The 21,140-nt window shown below is 39.0% G+C and overlaps 1 protein-coding gene across 9 annotated transcripts in view; it reads right to left on the reverse strand.

Annotated features, from left to right (window-relative positions):
• Positions 1 to 18,077: 18,077 nt before the first annotated feature.
• CADPS (calcium dependent secretion activator) overlaps positions 18,078 to 21,140 on the reverse strand; it is a 550,520-nt gene continuing 547,457 nt past the window's right edge. For all 9 annotated transcript variants that reach the window (XM_056129049.1, XM_056129048.1, XM_056129052.1 and 6 more), the window contains one exon: positions 18,078 to 19,299. In XM_056129049.1, the coding sequence (XP_055985024.1) occupies positions 19,120 to 19,299 (180 nt within the window). In that variant the 3' untranslated portion in view covers positions 18,078 to 19,119. The remainder of the gene's footprint in view (positions 19,300 to 21,140) is intronic.

Genomic DNA, 21,140 nt, shown 5'->3' on the forward strand with positions numbered 1-21,140 from the left:
CAGCAACTGGATGCAAGACAAGTGCCTTTACCGCCTCTATTTTGCTCCAGCTCTGTTTTATAATGTTGATTATTTTATTATGTTTGAGAAATTGTAGTTTATTATATGTTATTGTTATTATAATGTTAATGTTTATGCTTTGATGTACAAAGTTACTATACCTTCACTGCTACCACCAAAGTTTCTATCTGGCTTAACATGCATTTAAGAGTCTTTAGTCCTTTGATATCTAAGTTGTTCACAATTATTTTTTTCAATAGTTTCATCAGGAATATTCTCACACATAAATGTTGTACATAGTTAATTCCCTAAAGACAAATTCCCAGAAGCAGAATTACTATAGCAAAAGATCTGTACATTTTGAAAGCTGTGGATACCATCTGACAAATGTCCCTCTAAAAAGAGGGCACAATGTCTTCCTCCCAGAACTTTCAGTATTTTTGAGGCATTATCATTTAAAAATATTTAAATTATAAATTTTGATAGGTCCCAAATAGTAGCTAATTACTATTTCTGCCCTTATGTTCTTACCTGAGAAGTCCTAGGTGCTAAATTATGGAGAACTTGGACTATAGAAATAATTGTACAGGCCTATGTGACAAAATAGAGGAAGGAATATAGCGAAAGTAGCAAAGGGAGAATCGGCCAGAAAAAGGGAGGGCCAGGGTCATATTTTTTTGGCATCCAAAATAATTCAGGTTGATTTCAGATTGCTTTAGATTTTGAGCATTTCCTTGAAACCTCGGTCTCATCCCCTAGTCCTTAGAAGACCCCAGTCAAATTAAAGGAATGACACTTGGTAGTACTCAGCTACCTAGTACTCAGCTGCCTAAGGGCCAGAGAATAGTGTAGAAGGGAGGAAGGTCCTTGATGATCTGGGTTCTATCCCTGGCATCCTATATTGTCCCCAAGCACCACCAGGAGTAATTCCTGACTGCAGAGCTAGGAGCAAGACCTGAGTACTGCCAGGTGACCCCAAAACAAAACCAAAACCAAAACCAAAACTAAACAAAGATATTAAACTGCTTCATCTCTGTGTGTCTTCTAGAAAGATTCCTTCCTGAACCATGTCACTCCTAGGTCCCCTGTAGGTGCTGATCTGTAACTGAAGGTCTAGCCCTCTTGAACAGGAGCCTCAGGCTAATGAGGCCATGGTGGTCTGTGCTATTCCCAAGAGCTCTTAAAGAACTATGCTCTGACCATGGTCAGATGTACTGGAAATATAGCCTGACTGGCCAGGAAATAGACACTGACAGATTAGCTTGAACATTCCCAATCACATTCATACCGGGGCTGGAAACACAATAGACTGGGTACAATGCTCACATTATACATATCTGACTTGGGCTCAATCACCACACCCCATATAGTCCCCTGAGCCCTGCCAGGAGTGATCCCTGAGTTCAGAACCAGGAGAAAGCCATGAGCATCAACAGTGTGCTCCCTGCCCTCAAAAAGTAAAATCTCATCCCTACCTAGTAAAAGAACCAGAAACTCTAGGCAAATGAATTACTAGAAATGAGATGAGAGGCCTTGCCTAGACCACACTAATAGGTGAGAAGGCAGAGAGAAGATGATTTCCTTCAAGTGCTAGATTTTCCTGCAGGTTTTAAGCTCGTCTTCAGTCAGAGAGTGCAGGTTTTCTATTGATTTCTGTTGAATTTCTCTTGGGTATTGAAGCAAAAACAAGTTAATTTTGGGACTGGGGAGGTAGCTTAGGGAACAGAGTGCATGCTTTGTATGTGTGAGACCCTGGGTTCCATCCCTGCCACCAAAACTCAGACATATCCAAGCCTTGTTAAGAGGGATTTTGGACACATAAAAAAAGACCCATATCTTATAGTGCAATAAATCCACATACCACTTAAAATATAACAACTCCCTACTAACACAAAACCCCAGTATTCAAATTTCTAATTTTCTGCTAAATGTGATCATTGTAAATAATCCTTTGTTTAAAGCATGATCCAAAAGAAGTCCACTCATTATGATTGTTATGTCTTTAGGGTTAAATAACATCTTCCTTCCTTCCTTCCTTCCTTCCTTCCTTCCTTCCTTCCTTCCTTCCTTCCTTCCTTCTCCTTCCTTCCTTCTTCCTTCCTTCTTCCTTCCTTCCTTTCTTCTCCTTCCTTCCTTCCTTCCTTCCTTCCTTCCTTCCTTCCTTCCTTCCTTCCTTCTCCTTCCTTCCTTCCTTCCTTCCTTCCTTCCTTCCTTCCTTCCTTCCTTCCTTCTTCCTTCCTTCTTCCTTCCTTCCTTCTCCTTCCTTCCTTCCTTCCTTCCTTCCTTCCTTCCTTCTCCTTCCTTCTTCCTTCCTTCCTTCCTTCCTTCCTTCCTTCCTTCCTTCCTTCCTTCCTTCCTTCCTTCCTTCCCCTTCCTTCCTTCCTTCCTTCCTTCCTTCCTTCCTTCCTTCCTTCCTTCCTTCCTCCCTTCTTCATTCCTTCCTTCCTTCCTTCCTTCCTTCCTTCCTTCTTCCTTCCTTCTTCCTTCCTTCCTTCTCCTTCCTTCCTTCCTTCCTTCTCCTTCCTTCCTTCCTTCCTTCCTTCCTTCCTTCCTTCTTTCCATCCTTCCTTCCTTCCTTCCTTCCTTCCTTCCTTCCTTCCTCCCTTCCTCCCTCCCTCCCTCCCTCCCTCCCTCCCTCCCTCCCTCCCTCCTTCCTCCTTCCTTCCTTCCTTCCTTCCTTCCTTCCTTCCTTCCTTCCTTCCTTCCTTCTTCCCTCCCTCCCTGCCTCGCTCCCTCCCTCCCTCCTCTTTCCTTCCTTTTTCCTCCTTCTTCCCTCCCTTCCTCCATCAGTTCATCCTTTCCTCCCTCTCTTTTTCCTTTCTTCCCTTCTTCCTTCCAGAGTCACAGGGCCACACCCAACAGCTCTCTGGTGGCTGAATGTTCGAGGGATTGCATCCAAAGCCTGTGCAACACCACTTGAATCACATCCCAGCCCCCACCTCCTCTTAAAAATCTGACTTGTATACCCTTGAACTCAGCTAGATCATTGCACTTTGAACAATTCTTATTTTATTCGCTATTGTTTTTCACATTCCCCCCCCATATGATTAGTGCCTAAGGAGAAAGTAGGTCTTATGATTAACAAATACAACTGTTTTCCTCAGTTGCCATCAAGCAGTGGTCAGCTTGGGTTAAGGTTCTTAGTGTGAGTATAGCTAATAGAAAGACACTGACTCCTTGTTTTCTTTGGTGTAAGAGTATGCTGGTGCTTCTGTTATGTATTATTACATTTTACATATACATTTACTACTACTATTTTCACCTAAATTTATATCTACATATTACTACTACATTATTCTTTCCACCATTTTAGAAGGTACCTACTTTTCAGCTGAATAAAAAGACTCTTAAAACTTTTTGTTAAGGGGGTATGGTGCTGCCAGCAGGTCAATCTGTAGCTGTGTGGCGAGTACATCAGCAGCCTGATGGCGCCTTCAGACTTCCAGATACCCCAAAATTGCTTCTGTGCCTTTGGCCAGACCCAGAAAAACTTGGGGCAAAGTTTACTAAGAAAGTAAACGGCCGAAAGTTAGGTATGTGGGAGACACACCCACAAACCACCTCCGGCTCAGCTATATAATTGGAGACATGGCCTCTCTGGTTCCTGATTAAACTGCTTAAAGGCCATTATCCCAGAGACTCAGAAACAAGTCTCGAAATCCAATGGCTTTTGGCAGAAAAGTGTCGAGTCCCTGCAGTAGGTTACCGGTGCTGGGCCACCCCAGGTGGGAATAGGTTTTGTGCCTTGGCCTGTTTCCCCCCTGGTGGCCCGGTGGCCACCATCCTCCAGAGGCAACTGTACAGTCAGGTTTGGGCCCACAGTGATGAGACATGTGGGGCCTCACGGAATGGGGGTGGAGCTAACCCTTTCTTCCCTGTCCCAACGAGACCCTGAGTCGCCGCCCACAAACAGCCTCTTTGGTTCCTGATCAAGCTGCTTAATAGCCATGATCCCAGAGACTCAGAAACAAATCTTGAAACCCAGTGGCTTTTGGCATAAATGTGTCTGGACCGCACAATAGGTTACTGTCTCTGGGCCACCCCAGGGGGGAAAGGGTGCTGTCCCTCTGTCTGCTCCCCCTTGGTGACTCGGTGGTGGCCACCATCCTCCAAAGGCCATTGGACAGTCAGATTTGGGCCCACAGTGACGAGACACGCGAGCCCTCATGGGATGGGTGTGGAGCTGGCCCTTTCCCTCCCACCCCAATGAGACCATGAGTCACTGTCCACAAATGGGCTCTCTGGCTCCTGATCAAGCTGCTTAATGGCCATGATCCCAGAGACTCAGGAACAAATCTTGGAACCCAGCAGGTTTTGGCAGAAATCCCTCCAGATTTAACTGTTAAAATTTCAGAGTTTCAAAATCACGTGGCCACTACTGCAGCCATGTGACGTCATATGTTATTCATAATCAGCAATAGAAAACAGATTGTCTACTGTTGCCTTTTCAGCAGATCTGAATGTTGGGGTAAAATCCCAAATAATAATGGTGGATCTGGTGTCAAAATATTGAATGTAATCAAAGTAGAGAGAGAGCAATGTGGAAATCATCTGCCCTACAGGTAGGGGTAGGGTGCAGGATGGGGGTATATTGGGGTTTTGGGGGATGGAGAATGGGCACTGGTGAAGGAATGGATGTTTCATTGTATGACCGAGACTTAAGCCTGAAAGTTTTGTAACTGCTTTCACGGTGATTCAATAAATAAAATTATAAAAATAAAAAATGTAAGGTGGAGTTCATGCCCAATTCGATCAGCTAATCAGTGGCTGAATAAATAGCAGTACTCCTACATAAAAAATAATATGCATTAAATTACAGATCCCAATATCTATTTCTACTGTCAAGTAATTATTCTATTTTTCTCATAATTAAAAATATTTTAGATTCAAAAAAAAACAAAAGAAAAAAATTTTTGTTAGATATTAACTTTAATTCTAGAGTAAAGATTTTCTAGAATTTCTCAAAAAGGTATATGCACACCTATGTTCACTGCTGCACTGAGTACAATAGCCAAGGTATGGAAACAGCCAAAATTCCCAGCTATAGATGAATGGATCAAGAAATTGTGGTTTATACCCAGCATGGAACGCCGCATAGCTCTAAAAAAGAGCAGAATCTTGTAATTCACAGCAACATGGATGGAATTACAGTATATTATGCTGAGTGAAGTCAGTCAGAAGGAAAGGGATGAATACAGAATGATCTCTGTCATATATAGGACTTAAAGATACACAGCAAGAGAGGAATAAATGTCCAAAGACAACAAAATGGTAGAAGTTATACACACAACTGAGTTGGGGAAACTTGGGAGGAACTTTTGGGGTCCTTGGGAGAAGAAGGGGGTATACTAGTGGTGTGGTGTGTGAATTATGAACATGAGAAACCGTAATAACATCATTGTAAACCACAGAATCTCAATAAAAATTTTAAAAAGAGAATAAAATACATTGTAAATAAAAAATATTTATAAATAAAATACAGAACTTCTCTCATCCACAGTTCCATGGGTTCCTGGATGTGGAGGCAGGTATAGTATTAATAACATACAAGAGAAAATGAATATTCTATTAATAAGACTTTGTTGGATAAAAAATTATCACAAATAAGTTTGTCCTTATTGTTAAATTCAAACATACACTTATTTAACATACACTTATAGTTAATATGGTTAAGTATATTCTTTTGATTTATGTGTATAGACTAAGTTTTTACTTACAGAGCATAAAGGACTACATAAATAAATGTCATGTATATGATTATCAATATCCTTTTGTTTCCAGCTCATGACTTTTTAAATTTATTTTTATTTTTTCTGGGGGGGTCACACCCAGCGATGCATAGGGGTTACTCCTGGATTTACACTTAGGAAAAACTCCTGGCAGTGCTTGGGGGATCATATGGGATGCTGGGAATCGAAACCAGGTCGGCCACTTGCAAGGCAAATGCTCTACCTGCTGTACTATTGCTCCAGCCCCTCATGATTTTTTAAAATGCAGTAATAGTCAGAATCTGGAAAAAAAACTGAGTGCCCGAGAACAGATGACTGGTTAAAGAAACTTTGGTACATCTACACAATGGAATATTATGCAGCTGTCAGAAAAGATGAAGTCATGAAATTTGCATGTAAGTGGATCAAAATGGAAAGTATCATGTTAAGTGAAATGAGTCAGAAAGAGAGGGACAGACATAGAAAGATTGCACTCACCTGTGGAATATAAAGTAAAAGAATGGGAGACTAGCACCCAAGAATAGTAGAGATAAGTACCAGGAGGTTAGTTCCACGGTTTGGAAACTGGCCTCACATGTTGGGGGAGAGGGCAGCTTAGATAGTGAAGGGAATGCCAGGTAAAGGGTGTTCTGAGGACCCACTCGGGATGGGAGCTATATGCTGAAAGTAGACTATAGACCAAACATGATGGCCACTCAATAGCCACTCAATACCTCTATTGCAGACCATAACACCCAAAAGGAGAGAGAGAACAAAAGGGAATGCCCTGCGGCAGAGGTGGGGAGGGGCGGGGGGGGGGGGGGAGGATAGGGTAGGGATGGTTGGAGGGATACTAGGATTATTGGTGATGGAGAATGGGCACTGGGAAAGGAATGGGTACTTGATGATTGTGTGACTGAAACGCAAGCACAAGTTTATAACTCTGTAATTGTACTTCACGGTGATCCACTAATAATAAAATAAATAAATGCAATAATAACCATTCATAACCCTGGTGAAGTTTAAACAACATATCATAGTATGAAGTACAAAAATCAAGACTCTGAGGAGGAGGAGGAAGACTTCCGTCTATCCTAAGTCTCTTACTTATGATTCATTGTGTTACTGTTACTAGTTTCCTCATATGTACCAGCCCTTCTAAGCATAATCATTATTAGTATTACTGTTGCAGCATCAACACTATGCGTATAAAATAGGTAAACTAATAAGTACATATAAAGTAGGCTATCCCATATGCAGATTCAGTAAATGAGACTTGATGGGTTTTAGTGATTATTCTAAGCCCATGTTTTGGGTAAGTAGAGCCAAAACTCATACCTGGTCTGCATGGGACCCAACATACCTTACTCTTAATGTTCTCAGTCTCTCCAGAAACACAAAATATGAACAATTATTATCCTTTGACAGTGAAGCTTGTTAAATTACTTTGTCAGATTGATGATTTTACTTTATTTTAAGTAGCAATAGTATATAATTTATGGAGTGTACTAAAAAAGGAAAAAACTATAGCCCCTGGTGGATAGCAAAAAAAATGAGGAAGAGAGAAACAATGAATAAAACAAGGAATGGAATAAGGAGATAAAGGATGAAAAAATTTGCAGAAGTTCTCATTGTGTGTGTGTGTGTGTGTGTGTGTGTGTGTGTGTGTGCGTATCTTTGTGTAGTGAACAGTCAGTCACCATGTAATTCTTTGGCACTTTTATAAGTCTGTGGACCCCTTCTCAGAATAATGTTCTAAAACAAATAAGATAAAATACACATGATGCCACAAAAAAACAATCATTTGTTCTGATTATGGTTACCAAAGTCTTTAAAAAATGTTTTATACAGGGCCTGGAAAGATAGTACAGCGAGTAGGGTGTTTACTTTGTATGTGACTGACTTGTGATCAATCCCGGCACCCCAAATGAGCCCTTCCAGGAGTAATCCCTGAACTCAAAGCCAGAAAGTAAGCACACTGGGTATGACCCCCAAACAAAACAAAATGTGTTATACATTTATATGTATCTTTTCTAGTGCATTAAATAATATTGAGTGGCAGGTTTAATAACAAAGGTAATTAAAAAGTACTTATGTGTTGGTCTGGAATGATAGTACTTCAAGTAGTATTGTCTTGCACACAGCCAACCTGGGTTCAATCCCTGGCATCCTAGATAGTCAACCAAGTTCACCAGCAGTGATCCCTGAGCTCAGAGCCAGGAGTAATCCCTGAGCACTGCTGGATATGGCTCAAAAATATATAAAAAATAAAAAGTACTAATGAGTGTAAACTATATTTTAAGATATTACAAGCACTGTTCATAAAAAATAATTGATTTCTTTGGGTGACAATATCAAAGATAGTGCCAATATGGTTATGGTTTCATGGTTTCCCCATCTTCTTTTTTCCTATTCAAGTTCACGGACCTCTTAACTTCTAGCCAAATACTCTTACTACTCCCTTCCCCCTGGTATGAGAACAGGAGCAGAGGGGAGAGGGCAAGTCTTCCATCTTATAACTGCTACTGAAATCCTGCTTTAACCCTCATTTTTCTCAGAAGCTGCTCTTTGGAGCATTGATTATTTTGTTTTGTCTTGTTTTACGGTCACACCCAGTGATGTTTAGGACTTACTCCTGGCTCTACACTCAGAGATCATTCTTGGTGGGGTTTGGGGGACCATATGGGATGCCAGGGATTGAATTTGTATTGGTGACGTGTAAGACACTGTACTACTCACTGTACTATCGCTCAGCCTCTATTGGGGGCATTTTAGAAAAGAAACTTACTCAAACTGTTTAGAATCCCTTAAAATGTACATTGTTTTAATTTAGAAAATCAATGTACATCATTAAAAGTTATGCACCGACGGGCCAAGGAGATCATTCATAGGACTGGTGCCCGTACTTTGCATGTGGAACCCCTGGTCTGATCCTTAGTGTCCCACAACTGTGCTAACTGTGCCTACAGACACCCTGAGGTCTGTTAGGTGTGATTCTTCCCCAGTAAATAAAAAGTCATCACAGCAAAACATTCTTCTGCTCTGTTTCCTTCCTCAGAGGTAGCCACTGATATCAGTTTCATTAAAACTCCTATGATAGTGCTCTAGATCATAACAGTAGGAATTAAGAGGAGAAAAGGAGCTCATAGAATCTCCTGGAGGGTAGGGAAGCAAGTCAGTCAGGCACCAAGGGACCAAATGAGTTGAGACACTACCAAAACAGTCACAAGGACAGTTCTGATTGAGATGTTGCTTCAGCTATAGTCCTGTCACAGGATGTCCCTGGAGTATCCCAGCAAAAGTCCAACAAGGCTGCCACTCTTAAGAGTGATGGATATGAGCTAGGACAGTTATTCATTAGTTTCATTGTAGCAGGTGGGGTCAGGGAGAGAAAATATCCACTTCCTCTTAATTTCCAGGGATTTTGAATCTGGATTCTGGGAATACAAAAATCTAACTAATCTCTTGAGGAAAATGTGTATAGAGATAAACATTTGTACACACAGAGTTATATAGTTTTACCTCAATTCTTGTAAATGCTGATGTGCCTTTACAGATGCCAGAATGTATCCTGGACATTTTCCAGCGCTAATATATATTTATATTTATGTATATCAACTTTATTCTCTTTTCTTGCTCCATTGTATTCTAGTAGAGTGATATGTTTTACTACCCTTGATACACTTCCGATTATAGTGTGGTGAGGAAATACTCATGTTCCTGCATGAGAAATGCTGGTTCTGACTCGCTGTCCTCAGGATATGTGAACCACAGACTCTGCCCTTAGTTGCAGAAGAGTGATGGCAGCATCTAATGTTGGTGCCCCACGGACCTCGCCTCCCTCTCACCCCCAGTACCACTTCACTGCAACCGGTTCTGATTTCCTACTGTAGTTCTGTTAGTTGTCAGAGGTCATTCAGTTATGACCAGAGTTGTCTTGGTTCTCCTTCCCCGCAGACCTGAAGAGCTGAAAAATTAGCTCTCCTGGTCCTCACCTCTCATCTGCTGTATCAGTGAAAAGAATTTGGGAGATACAAATACCCCATGGAGTTATAATTTTAAAATTATATTGTTTACTGAGATTCACAGTCTAGGAAAACAAAGAAAATTACAAATAAATGTAAACAAGGGTAAGACCTTCTTTCCTAAGACACAAAAGTAAACAAAAAAACTGAAGTATATAGCAAAAGAATTTTGTTAACACTTTCCTGCCTAGTCAATCCATAGCTCATCATAACTTTTTTTTTGTTTTTTTTGAGAAGAGGAGGAAATGGATTACTAAGAAGCAGAACTCAGCTTCTAAAGGTTAGTAGTCTCTGTATGTTGTATCTGTGATTTGTTCAGCATCTAAAACATGTGGCAGACTCTTAAAAACTTAATAAGATAAGAGCCAGAGTGATAGAATAGTGGGTAGGGTGCTTTCTTGTATTTGATTGACTCGGATTCTATCCCCAACATCCCATAAGGTTCCCAGAGCTGTTCCAGGAGTGGTTCCTGAGAGCAGAGTAGGGTAAGTCCTGCTGGGTGTGATCCCCCCCAAACTTAAACAGTCAAATATTAATAGTGAAATATTAATAATATTTATCTAGCACCTTATAGATATATTTTTTAAAAAGCACCTTACATTTTATTTTGATGATAACCCAGGGAACTTAAGACAATATGGTATTATTCTGGTAATTTCTATCTTACAGATGAAAAAACTAAGGCCAAGCGAAATAAAAGAATTTACCTAAGGTTACATGGGTCAAGATATGACTGATTATCTGAAATCTGACCCAAGGTCAGCTTAACTCTAGAGTCTTTTTTCTTAATCTCCTTACCTCCTTTCCTTCCTAGTTGTCTTTTCACAATTTTGTTGAATCCTCTTCTTTTCTTCTAATAGGATCTAGTGAAATTATTTATAGTGAAATATTAATGATATTCATGAAGCACCTTATAGGCATAGTTTTTAAAAAGCACCTTACATTTTTTTCCCTTTATTTTATTTTATTTTTTTTTAAAGTTGTAGATTTACAATTTTTTGTGCTTTGGTTTCAATTATACAATGATCAGATACCCATCCCTCCACCAGTGCCCATTTTCCACCACCATGGATAATATCCCTCCCACCCCCATCCCCCCATCCCCCCTGTCTCTGTGGCAGGGCAATCCCCTGTGTTCTCTCTCTCCTTTTGGGTGTTGTGGTCAAAAGCACCTTACATTTAATCTTGATGATAACCCAGGGAACTGAAAACAATATGGTGTCTTTTCACCATTTAGTTGAATCCCCTTCCTTTCTTCTAATAGGATCTAGATCCTCAAGTCCCAAGAATTTTCTCTAATATATTAGGGGAAAGAAGTACTTCTTTTTCATTGTCTCCTGAGTTGGTTTCTAGCTCTGTTTCTGTTTTCAGATCACTATATGGAGAGCACTTTTGTGAGACATAGACTTCCTTTCATTGAATTCTCCCAAGTGTTGTCTATTAAAATTGAAAAATGTTTTTGTCAAAAAATCAGTTAAGGGGACTGGAGCAATAGTACAGCGTGCAGGGCATTTACCTTGCACGTGGCCAATCCGGGTTCTATTCCCAGAATCCCATATGGTCCCCTGAGCACCGCCAGGAGTAATTCCTGAGTGCAAAGCCAGGAGTAACCCCTGTGCATTGCCGGGTGTGACCCAAAAAGAAAAAAAAATCAACTAAATATGTAAGAATTGAGCTTTAGGTGTGGAAGAAACAGTTCGGAGATGGTGTGACATTTTTAGAGTAAAAAGAAACCCATTTTCTTGAATTGGAAATCATTATGAAACTAATAATTTCCTATCTACTCAGAATTATTTTATCAAAACTATTCTGTGAGTTTTGGAGGAAAGACATCTCTTAATCCTGCCAAAAATCATTTCATAGGAGTTCAACTTTCAATATCACGAAACTAGAGATTGTCATTTAATTAAAGCATCCTCTGAAGAGTTCAAACTTTCCAAATACATTGAGATGTCAATACTCTCCATATGCTCTGGAATTTTTAGTCTATATTCTTGATGTTTGATTTTTTTTGAAGGGTATTTTTTTCCAATTCAAAATGGAAGTAATTATATTGAAGAATGCTGTAGAAGAATTTATTGTGCTCAAAGTTCTATTCCTGGGGTGATAGAAGAAAGTGAGTGAGCTCAGTGTTGCCATTTCCAATAATAAAATGACATGAGAATTTGGAACCTACTCAGAGCTTCCTCATAAAACACACCAGATACCTCCAATATCTGGGTTAGGTTGCCTTTGATTTTAAGTACCTTCCAAAATTTTCAACACTTTTGCTGAGATTTGTACTATCTTCAATCACATGTTTCTCCTGCTTGGAGATTTATTTAAGCAAAGCTTTGTTTATTCTTTGCAATGGTATTCACCACTCAGGAAACAAGCCAACTCATTTCTGATGGACAGAGGGAAGTATGCCAACTTAACCATGTTTACAATTGCTTTTTTGCTATCGTACCACCAATTCCTAGGACATAAGAAAAAATTTTTGTGTATCTCGAGCTTATTCTTGCCTACGTCTTCCTATCATTTTGTGTGTAAATTGTGATTATTTTAGTCCTCTGTTAGCTGATGACTGTGATTAATTTGTTGTGTAGTGTTTTTCTTTGACCTTCAGTGAATTGTCATCAGGGCAGAAGACTCTGCTGGCAGATCTTCCCATGGCTGGCCCTTATCTCATGTATTGCTTAGCTATAACAAATGCAGATTTATAACTTTAGATAAAATGCATGGTTTTATAAGAAGGAAAACAGATGATAATTTTAGTATTTAGATGAAGCAAAACAACCTTGATAAAAGATGAATATTGATTTTTAAAAAATTTGTTTACCACGAATTGCAGAATTGTGCATAATTTGATTCCATTTCAGATTTGTTAATCATGTGCTGATGGAAATCGGCCACAAAGAACACACTTCTTTTGAATTTTTAAAATTTAAATAAAAAGAACTGATTTATGCTAAAATTTATGCTGAACAATAATGAAACAACCTCTGTTGGTTGATTTCCTAAAATCATAGAAATTCATATGGATGACAGCATAATTATTCACGCCTGCATAAAATTCAAGTTTTTTTAGTGGTGAGGGGATGGTTTTTATAAGGTGTTGTGATTCTTTGCTTTATGTAAAATACATCTCTATACAAGTGGAAAACATTGTAATAAATTTAGTGTACGCTTTCTCATTCGTCATAATATTCAGGTGTGAATCTCTGATGTGTATCCATTCAATTTACCCAACTTTTATTGGATTCTTACTGTCTTCTAGGCCCCACATTGGCAAACACAAAGGGATACCTGGTCTCAGACCTCAAGAAGTTGGCAGTCTAGCAGGATGACAGACACATACACAGATCATTATTATACAGTGCTGTTAGACTATGATTGGATTTGGGGTGTTTCAGAAATTCTTTACTCACACATTTCAGTCTCTTGGGTCATTTCCACAGATGGCTCATTTCCTCCATTAAGTTTTGATCTTTCCTAAATTCATCTTAAATTTTCAGTTTACCTTACTTTGCTCTTACTTATTCTTTGACCAGAGTCTCGCCTTACATACAGTGCAACCATTAAAAGTTATAGGGAAAATGTATATATAGATATATATCTATCTGCAGACATGGAAATGATCCCACTGATCATGGAAAAATGTGACTTGTTTTAGAAAGCCCAGGATGAATTCCATTTTTGAAAATATATTTAAAATATAAATATATCCAATTGGATATTGGATATATACTTATAATATATATATCCAATACATTTGTGTATGATTTGAGCATATTTGGAAGACTGTATGCCCATCTGTTAGCAATGGCTACTTTGGAGGAAGGGGGTGAGAAAGAGGATTTCATTTTTTGTTTCATATAACTGTTCTATTTTATTTTCTTAAAAATTTCTTTAAATATTTTGAAAAAATTAAAATACTGGGTCACTTTCTGATGTGCAAACCAACAACCCAAATTAAATGAAATTAAATGTCCTCTGAAACTTTATTCTTCCTGTTTTGATACTTCCATCCTCTGGCATAAATCCTTCCCTGAAGCCAACTGCAACAATGAGAATTTTCCTCAATGTCTTTAGATGTATCTGTTGACTGTTAAATTATTCATTATAGAATAAAATGGCTTTAGTGAAGTGATACAACTTCTCACAGAAAAGAAAAGGTCTGTTTCCTTTTCTGTTTTTCTCTATGCGGTCTTCAAGGTACACCTCCTCCATAAAACCTTTCTTTCTTCTCCTTTCTCTGAATCCTACACCATTTAAGTCTTTTCAAAATTCAGACCACCTAGACTAATTTTTCAAAGAGAAGCAATCATATACCTATGTTTTTATAATTTCAAGCTTCACTTACTAATCATATATTTAATAAGTCCAATGAGATTAGAGCAGGGAAATTAGTGCAGCTCCTAGCTTCCTCAAGTGCAAACAGAACTAGACAAAACATTTAAGGATGCAAATCATAGATTCATCAATAGTGTGATGAATATTCTAAAGAGATAGAGACTGTTATGAGGGAAATGGGTGCTGAAATGTGGGTGGCATTTGAAAAACATTCCTTGGGGAAGAGAATTTTGAAGCCTGGGATTTGGAAGATGCGTTAAGGTAATTAGGAGGAGGTCCTCCAGGCACAAACTATGGAGCACAGAAGAAGTGAAAGTTAATAGAGGTGGCTGAATCCTACAAAGCACAGGAAGAGTTAATAGAGGCTGGTGTGGTAGATGAGGTGGGGTAGCTTAGATCACGCATGGCTTTGCCTGCCACCTGAATGAGTTTGGGCTTCATTCTCTTCTTAGCAAGGGAGCCTTTGAGTACTTTTAATTATAGGAGGAGCAAGCTCACAATGGCTGTTTTAGAAAGGAACTGCTGCCTGATGACAGAGAATAGATAAGATCAAATATGGAATTTTCCAGCAATGCCCATTGGTATGTTCTCAATGGTATGTGAACTAATAATTGAAAAATCAATGCTTTTCCATTTGGTGAACATTCTTGAACTCTAAGTCTCACCATCCATATGGCGCTTTTTCTTATATACTCTATGCTGTTTATTTTCAAATGGCTCTAGAATTTTCCTCGAAAAAAGAGAGTGGGTGGGGCTGCAGAGATAGTAGAGAGGTTAATGTGCTTGTCTTGTATGTATCAACCCCAGTTTGATCCTCAGCACTATACATGGGTTCCTGAGTATCTTTAAGAGTGATTGCCACACATAACCAGAAGTAAGCCCTTGGTGACAATGGGTGTGGCCCCAAAACAACAAAACAAAATGGGAAGGGAAGTCTTAAGCATGTACGTCATATAGAGGCTATCCAAATGATCAATTCTTACACTAAAAGACAATTAACTCCATTTTTCTTATCAGTGAACTAAGTAATTTAGCAGTTCACTACTTACCAAAATGTTGAATATTAAAAGCAATACCTAGAGATATCAGGGACTTGGATGCTCTTTTGGTGAGACTATAATATTGCTCATCCTCTGAGAAACTGGAGGTATCTCCTAAAAAAAGAACATACCAATGACCCAGCCATTGCACTAGAAGACACGTGGAGTGGGTTGGGGTGAGGAATCAGCTTAGTGGCTAAAGTAAGTGTGAATGGGCTAGAGTAAGTGTGAATGGGATAGTACAGTGGGTAGGGCATTTGCCTTGCATGCAGCCAATCTGAGTTTGATCTTTGGCATCACATATGGTTCCCCAAGCACCGTGAGGAGTAATTCCTGAGTGCAGAGCCAGGAGTAACCCCTGAGCATCGCCGGGTGTGACCCAAAAAGCAATAAATAAATAAATAAATAAAGTGTGAAGTGATAAGATCAAATTCCTGGTGCAGTTCGCATAGTCTTGAAAGTTCAAGACTATGCCTGACAGCCTTGCTGCCTGTGACCCCAGCACCATCACCGATTTCTGGATGCACTGCAGTTAGGTGTGTGATAGCACCGCAAATACAGAGTTTGACTCTCCACAAACCAACTGCAGTGTGTGAGCCACCCTACTCACAGGCGAGTGAGTGTTCAAGCATGGAACCCTGATGTGTGAATACTACAACCGATGTGTGTGTATTTGTGTGTGTGTATGTATGTGTGTGTATAATACTCAGTTTTCACAACATCGAGAGGGAAGGGTTGAAGGAAAGACACATACAAAGAAATTCTTGGGCAGCATTATTCATAATAGCCCAAAATTAAAAACAGCATTTTAACCTGAATAAATTGTGACTTAGTCACACATTGGCATACTAATGATTCACAGATACACCAACAATATAAAGAACAAAGAGAAGGTCCATATAGAAGAGTAAGCCTGTGAGTCTAATTACACAATGGCTTGAGAAGGGTGAATTCAGAGTGTGACTCTCCACAAACACAAGTACAGTGTGTAAGCCACATCACTCGTAGGTGACAGTTCAAGCATGGCATCCTCATGTATGAACACTGCAACCGATGTGTGTGTATGTGTGTGTGTGTGTGTGTGTGTGTGTGTGTGTGTGATACTGTTAGATACTAGGAGAGCAAATCTCTTTGGTGAATGAGAAAGGAGGAGGCACTGGGAAGGTTGTCTAGGTTGTCCATTAAGTTCTACTTTTTGACCTTCTGGTTGTTCTGAGTCTGTCTATGTTATGGTCATCAAAAGATTCTTGATTAAAATTGTGCACCTTCCATACTGATTTTAAGAAAAGGGAAAGAAGAGGAAATGATAGATTGCATTCCAAAGACATAAAAAGAAAACTGAAGAAACCAAAATAGTCTTCTTAGCTTTTTTTTGGTGCAAGAGTATCCAAACACTTGACTTTGGTTCTTTCTCTCTGATCTTTTCTATGTTGCTTCTTTATCCCCATTCCTCTTCCAGTTCCTTCAGTGGGGGATGCTATTCAAGGACTTATGACCTCAGTGCTAGGATTCAGTTAATTTTCTTTTTGAAAGATTCCTTTCCTTTCCTCCTTCCCTAGTTCCTTCCTTCCTTCCTTCCTTCCTTCCTTCCTTCCTTCCTTCCTTCCTTCCTTCCTTTCCTTTCCTTTTTAAACCTTGGTTTTAGAGACACCATCTTTTCAGTTTATGCCTTTTTGATTATGTCTTTTAGTTATCTAATATGGTCACTTAGCTTATTTCAGGGCTTCTGATCATTCCCCCCGCCCCAGCCCCCAACAGTTCCTATACTAGAAAAGTACTGGGAGACACTTCCTACTTACCTGTGTGTGAGTCTTTGTGTGTGTACTGCTGAAATAAAATCCAGAAATTCACCCGTTCAAGTCATGCACGTGCTCTACCAATGAGCCACATTCCTGTCCTCTGCCTTGTTCATAATTGTTGCAAAAAGTGTGCCTTAGTTTTGCACCTAAAATATAATATATATGTATTTTGAATCCCAATTTTGACACACTGACTGAGCTGTAAGATGTTGGGTGATGAAAGAAAGATGTACCCCCATTATTGTTACTATCAATTTTATGCTATCTTCTCTAGTGTTTCTGCATGGAGTTGTGTAACCAGGGGGTAAGTTACCTTTGTCTTTCTGACATCAATGAGGTTAATAACAACTCTTTCTCTTTCTCTCTCTTAATGGCTATTGTGAGATTTAAACAAGGCAACATATGCAGAATATCTGACACAGAACAGTTGCTCAATAAATGAGGGTTATTATAGAAACCTTGTCAAAGGCAGGGAATAGTGATTTGTACCCCAAAACTTCAAGGACCAAAGAGACTGGGATGTGCTATTATATTTAAAGAGGCTGGTTTGGAAAGAACAACTTCAGTACCTAGTCTCCTGGGAAAAAGTAGATAGCTCTATAAAACCCAGGTCAGCCCTTAAGATAAGGTCAGCCTAATTTTGAGACACAAACAAATAAAACAGATAAAGGGACAAAACGTTTGATTTTGCATGCCTAGGTGATTATATTGGCAATAAGGACTGGGGAGCTAGAGGAGTATTCCATATCTTAGAGAATCTTGTAAAATGTTTCAACAAATATATAAGAATCATATATAATTGGCACACACTTTGTTTGAATGCAAACACTGCTGTTAAAGTGGTGCTTAAAAACAGTTTGTTGGCCTTCTCTTCTTACAGGAGAAACATTTCTCTCGTTTACACCACTTTCTTGCTTAGCAAACCCTTATTTATCCTATAATGCAAGCATAATCTGCCCAACATGTCCAAATGCCCACAAAATTCTGAATTAGTGGAGTGTGAATTAGCAGAATTTTAGGCTATGTCTCCAAGAGACACACAGTTGAAAATGACCATCTTCTGTCATTTCAAAGCCACTCTAGGAAAATGATCAATTTCCTCCTTCCTTCAGCTTCACTTTTGAATTCTGGCTGTCAAAAGAAGATAGAGGGTGAAAGAACTCAAATATATTTTCTTAGGACATTGGAATAGTTATTTATTGAGAAGCCACAGTTTTCCACACTTTCTTAACTGTAGGCTTACTATAAGGCAAAAGCAAGATGGATCCACTACTTTACACAGAAAGAAAGAGCTCTGCAGAGGACCCCAGGGTCATGCAGTTACAGATCAAAATGCAATGTACACAGACAAATATAAAAAACAGTATGGAACAAAATAACTTAAATTATGATTACAATCTACGGAAGGAAATACCCATATCTTATTATAAACACATTTGTAGTCTAAGATTGCAATTTAAATATTTAGGTTTTTTTACATACACGGTTATTGAAACAAGAACGCAAAATGTAACATTTAATAGGATAATCTTTGATAGAAGACAGTTGCTCTGAACTGTGCTTGATATTAACTCATGATAGATCGCCCTTGCTGTGGCAATGAATAGGCTCAATCCGTTGGTAAGTAGCCATCCTTTTTTTGGCTAACTAAATGGAATAAGTGAAGGATGGGTTAACAAGGATACCAGGGATTTAATTTGTCATTATAAGGGAACATAAAGAACCAAAATTGGGTTTTGGAACCTTAACTTTCATTTTTCAAAACCAAAGTAGACCTATGTGCTATAATTAATTTATAGTACTTAGTTATATAACTGGCATCCACATACGTGAAACAACAAAATGAAATTACTCGGTGTACTTGCCCTCACAGCCATTTACCATCAGTGCATACACAGTACATTAATGAAGCATCATTTCACTTTGCTGATACAGGGACACCTAGCAGTTAGACTATGTATTCTTCAGAAACGGTATTTAAGGAATGGTGCTCCATATTGCTTGTAAACAGATAGACATGGAATTGGGAAATTGTGGGATTAAAGGTCATTTGCTAATAATCTTGGTATCACAGAGCTAAAATGGCAATTGTATTGGTAAACATCTCATGGGCATGATAGTTGACAGAAAATTCCCTAATGGGGTTAACTAACAGACTAAGGACATGCATTGATTACAGGACTCCGTCCTACTAGACTTAGGCCTAATCATTCTAATCATCTTCTTCATCTTCCTCATCGCTGTCCTTCATGCTGATCCCTTGCAGGCCACCTCCCTCACTCACTGATGCTGTGGCTTCTTCTACAGTAAGACGATTCCGGATGGTTTCATAGGTCTTGCTGTTTAAGGTAGAGTCCAGGACTCCTTGCAATCGGAAATCTCTATAGGTTTTCTAAGAAAGGAAAAGATGCAGTGGTGAAGGCAACCTCATCTCCAGGAAAGGAAGGGGAAGATACAAAGCACACGTGGGTGTGAGAACACTGACCTTCAGCTATGTGCTAAACTTTTGCATTGTCAAACGAAAAGCCACTATGCTTAGATCTCCCTTGTGCTGAAAACTGAGATCCGTTGAATGACAGAAAATGAGAAATGGTGACAGGATAAACTGTATTAGATGAGACGAAGCAAAGAACAGAAGCTTGTGTGTTTATTCAGTTCCATAAAGGGAAATGTTCCATAATTGTTTTGGTTTCTCTCTCTCTCTCTCTCTCTCTCTCATTTGGTTTTTGTCTCTTAGGTTAATATAATATGATAGACAGTATAAGGGACTATAACATACAAATAATGGATCAAACAATTATGGTATTTTGTGATTTCTGTTGCAGTCTGGTCTTTAGTAATTTTGAGGCTTTTAACTGCATATTCCTCTGCCTCATTCACAAGACAGACATATGTATGTTGGTATATGAAACCTATTACGGGCAGCAACAATTATGGGGAAGATGGAGTGCTAATGCCTCATCAATATGTCGCAGGCATGTGACTCATATCTCATCTCCTTGAGAAACAAATGTATCAATTTTGTTCACAACTTTATGGTCTCAAGGAAAAAAATTGGCTCTTTTTCAAGAACAATGGTTTGGTATTACAGTACCACAAGTTCTTTCTTTGTTCCTTCAGGCAATTTCTCTCGGATTTCCTAGGTATCCCAGGGACTGTTTTTCTCGAAATGCCTCAGCGTTAATTGAACATGACCAGAAGCATCTGACTGTTGTCTACTTCATGATTTTTTTTAAAAGGTCTTTCTCTGACTAGAATTCTTTTTATCACACTGCATATCATTTCAGCTACTTATTCTGCTGTTTATTTCTCTTATTGATAGGGGATACTTGCTAACAGGACAAGAGAAGAAATATTACAGACTTTAATACCATTTTTTATCATGAGTTCTAGTTTTTAAATAGTGCATTTAATGTAAACATAATATCAGTAATCACAAAGTCATAGGCTCTTGAAGGTCATATGTCACAATGATGGCAGATGTAGTTCAGCTCAGTGAAGTCCAGCAATGTTAAGATCATGGGTAGGATGGATCCCCTTTGCATTTGTCACGTGTTCCAACATAAATAGCTATAGTCCCTTTTTTCTCTTGGAAAAGGAATCGAGTTTTGATTCTAATTTAAATGGTTTTCCTAATTATGAGTATATTTGCAAGGTGCTTCTAGAACCTGAACTCTTCTGAACTGTCTTCACTTTGATTTTTTTTTTTTTAATGAGGCTGTGTAAATGCTACATCTCTGGGGCAGACCAGAGATGCAGACAACTTGCAAGTTCTGAATTTTTTTTCTAAATCAATTATTCTGTTACTAATTAGAATAACAATGAGAAAATATGATGGGCTGGGAGGTGGGAAGAAAGGTAGAAAGCACTTGAGTATAATCTTAATTTATTTAAATTCTAGAGCAGTGTACCCTAACTAGATTCTTAGTAGGGACCACAGCTAGTCTTTATTAGGGGGGACGAAGGTAGTTGGGCCACAACCAGCAGTGCTCAGGACTTACTCCTGGCTTTGTGCTCAGGGATTACTCCTGGTATACAGGGGAGGTACCTGTATGCAGTGTTGGGAATTGGAACTGGGTCAGCTATGTGCAAGGCATGTGCCTTAACCTCTGTACTCTCTCTCTCTCTCTCTCTCTCTCTCTCTCTCTCTCTCTCTGCCTCACAGCCTCTCTAATCCTCCATTTTGTAATCTTTAAGTAGGGGCTCACCAAATATTTATACAGTGTCTGATGA

Source organism: Sorex fumeus, unplaced genomic scaffold, assembly GCF_029834395.1.
Source record: "Sorex fumeus unplaced genomic scaffold, SorFum_2.1 ptg000072l, whole genome shotgun sequence".
Lineage (NCBI taxonomy): Eukaryota > Metazoa > Chordata > Mammalia > Eulipotyphla > Soricidae > Sorex > Sorex fumeus.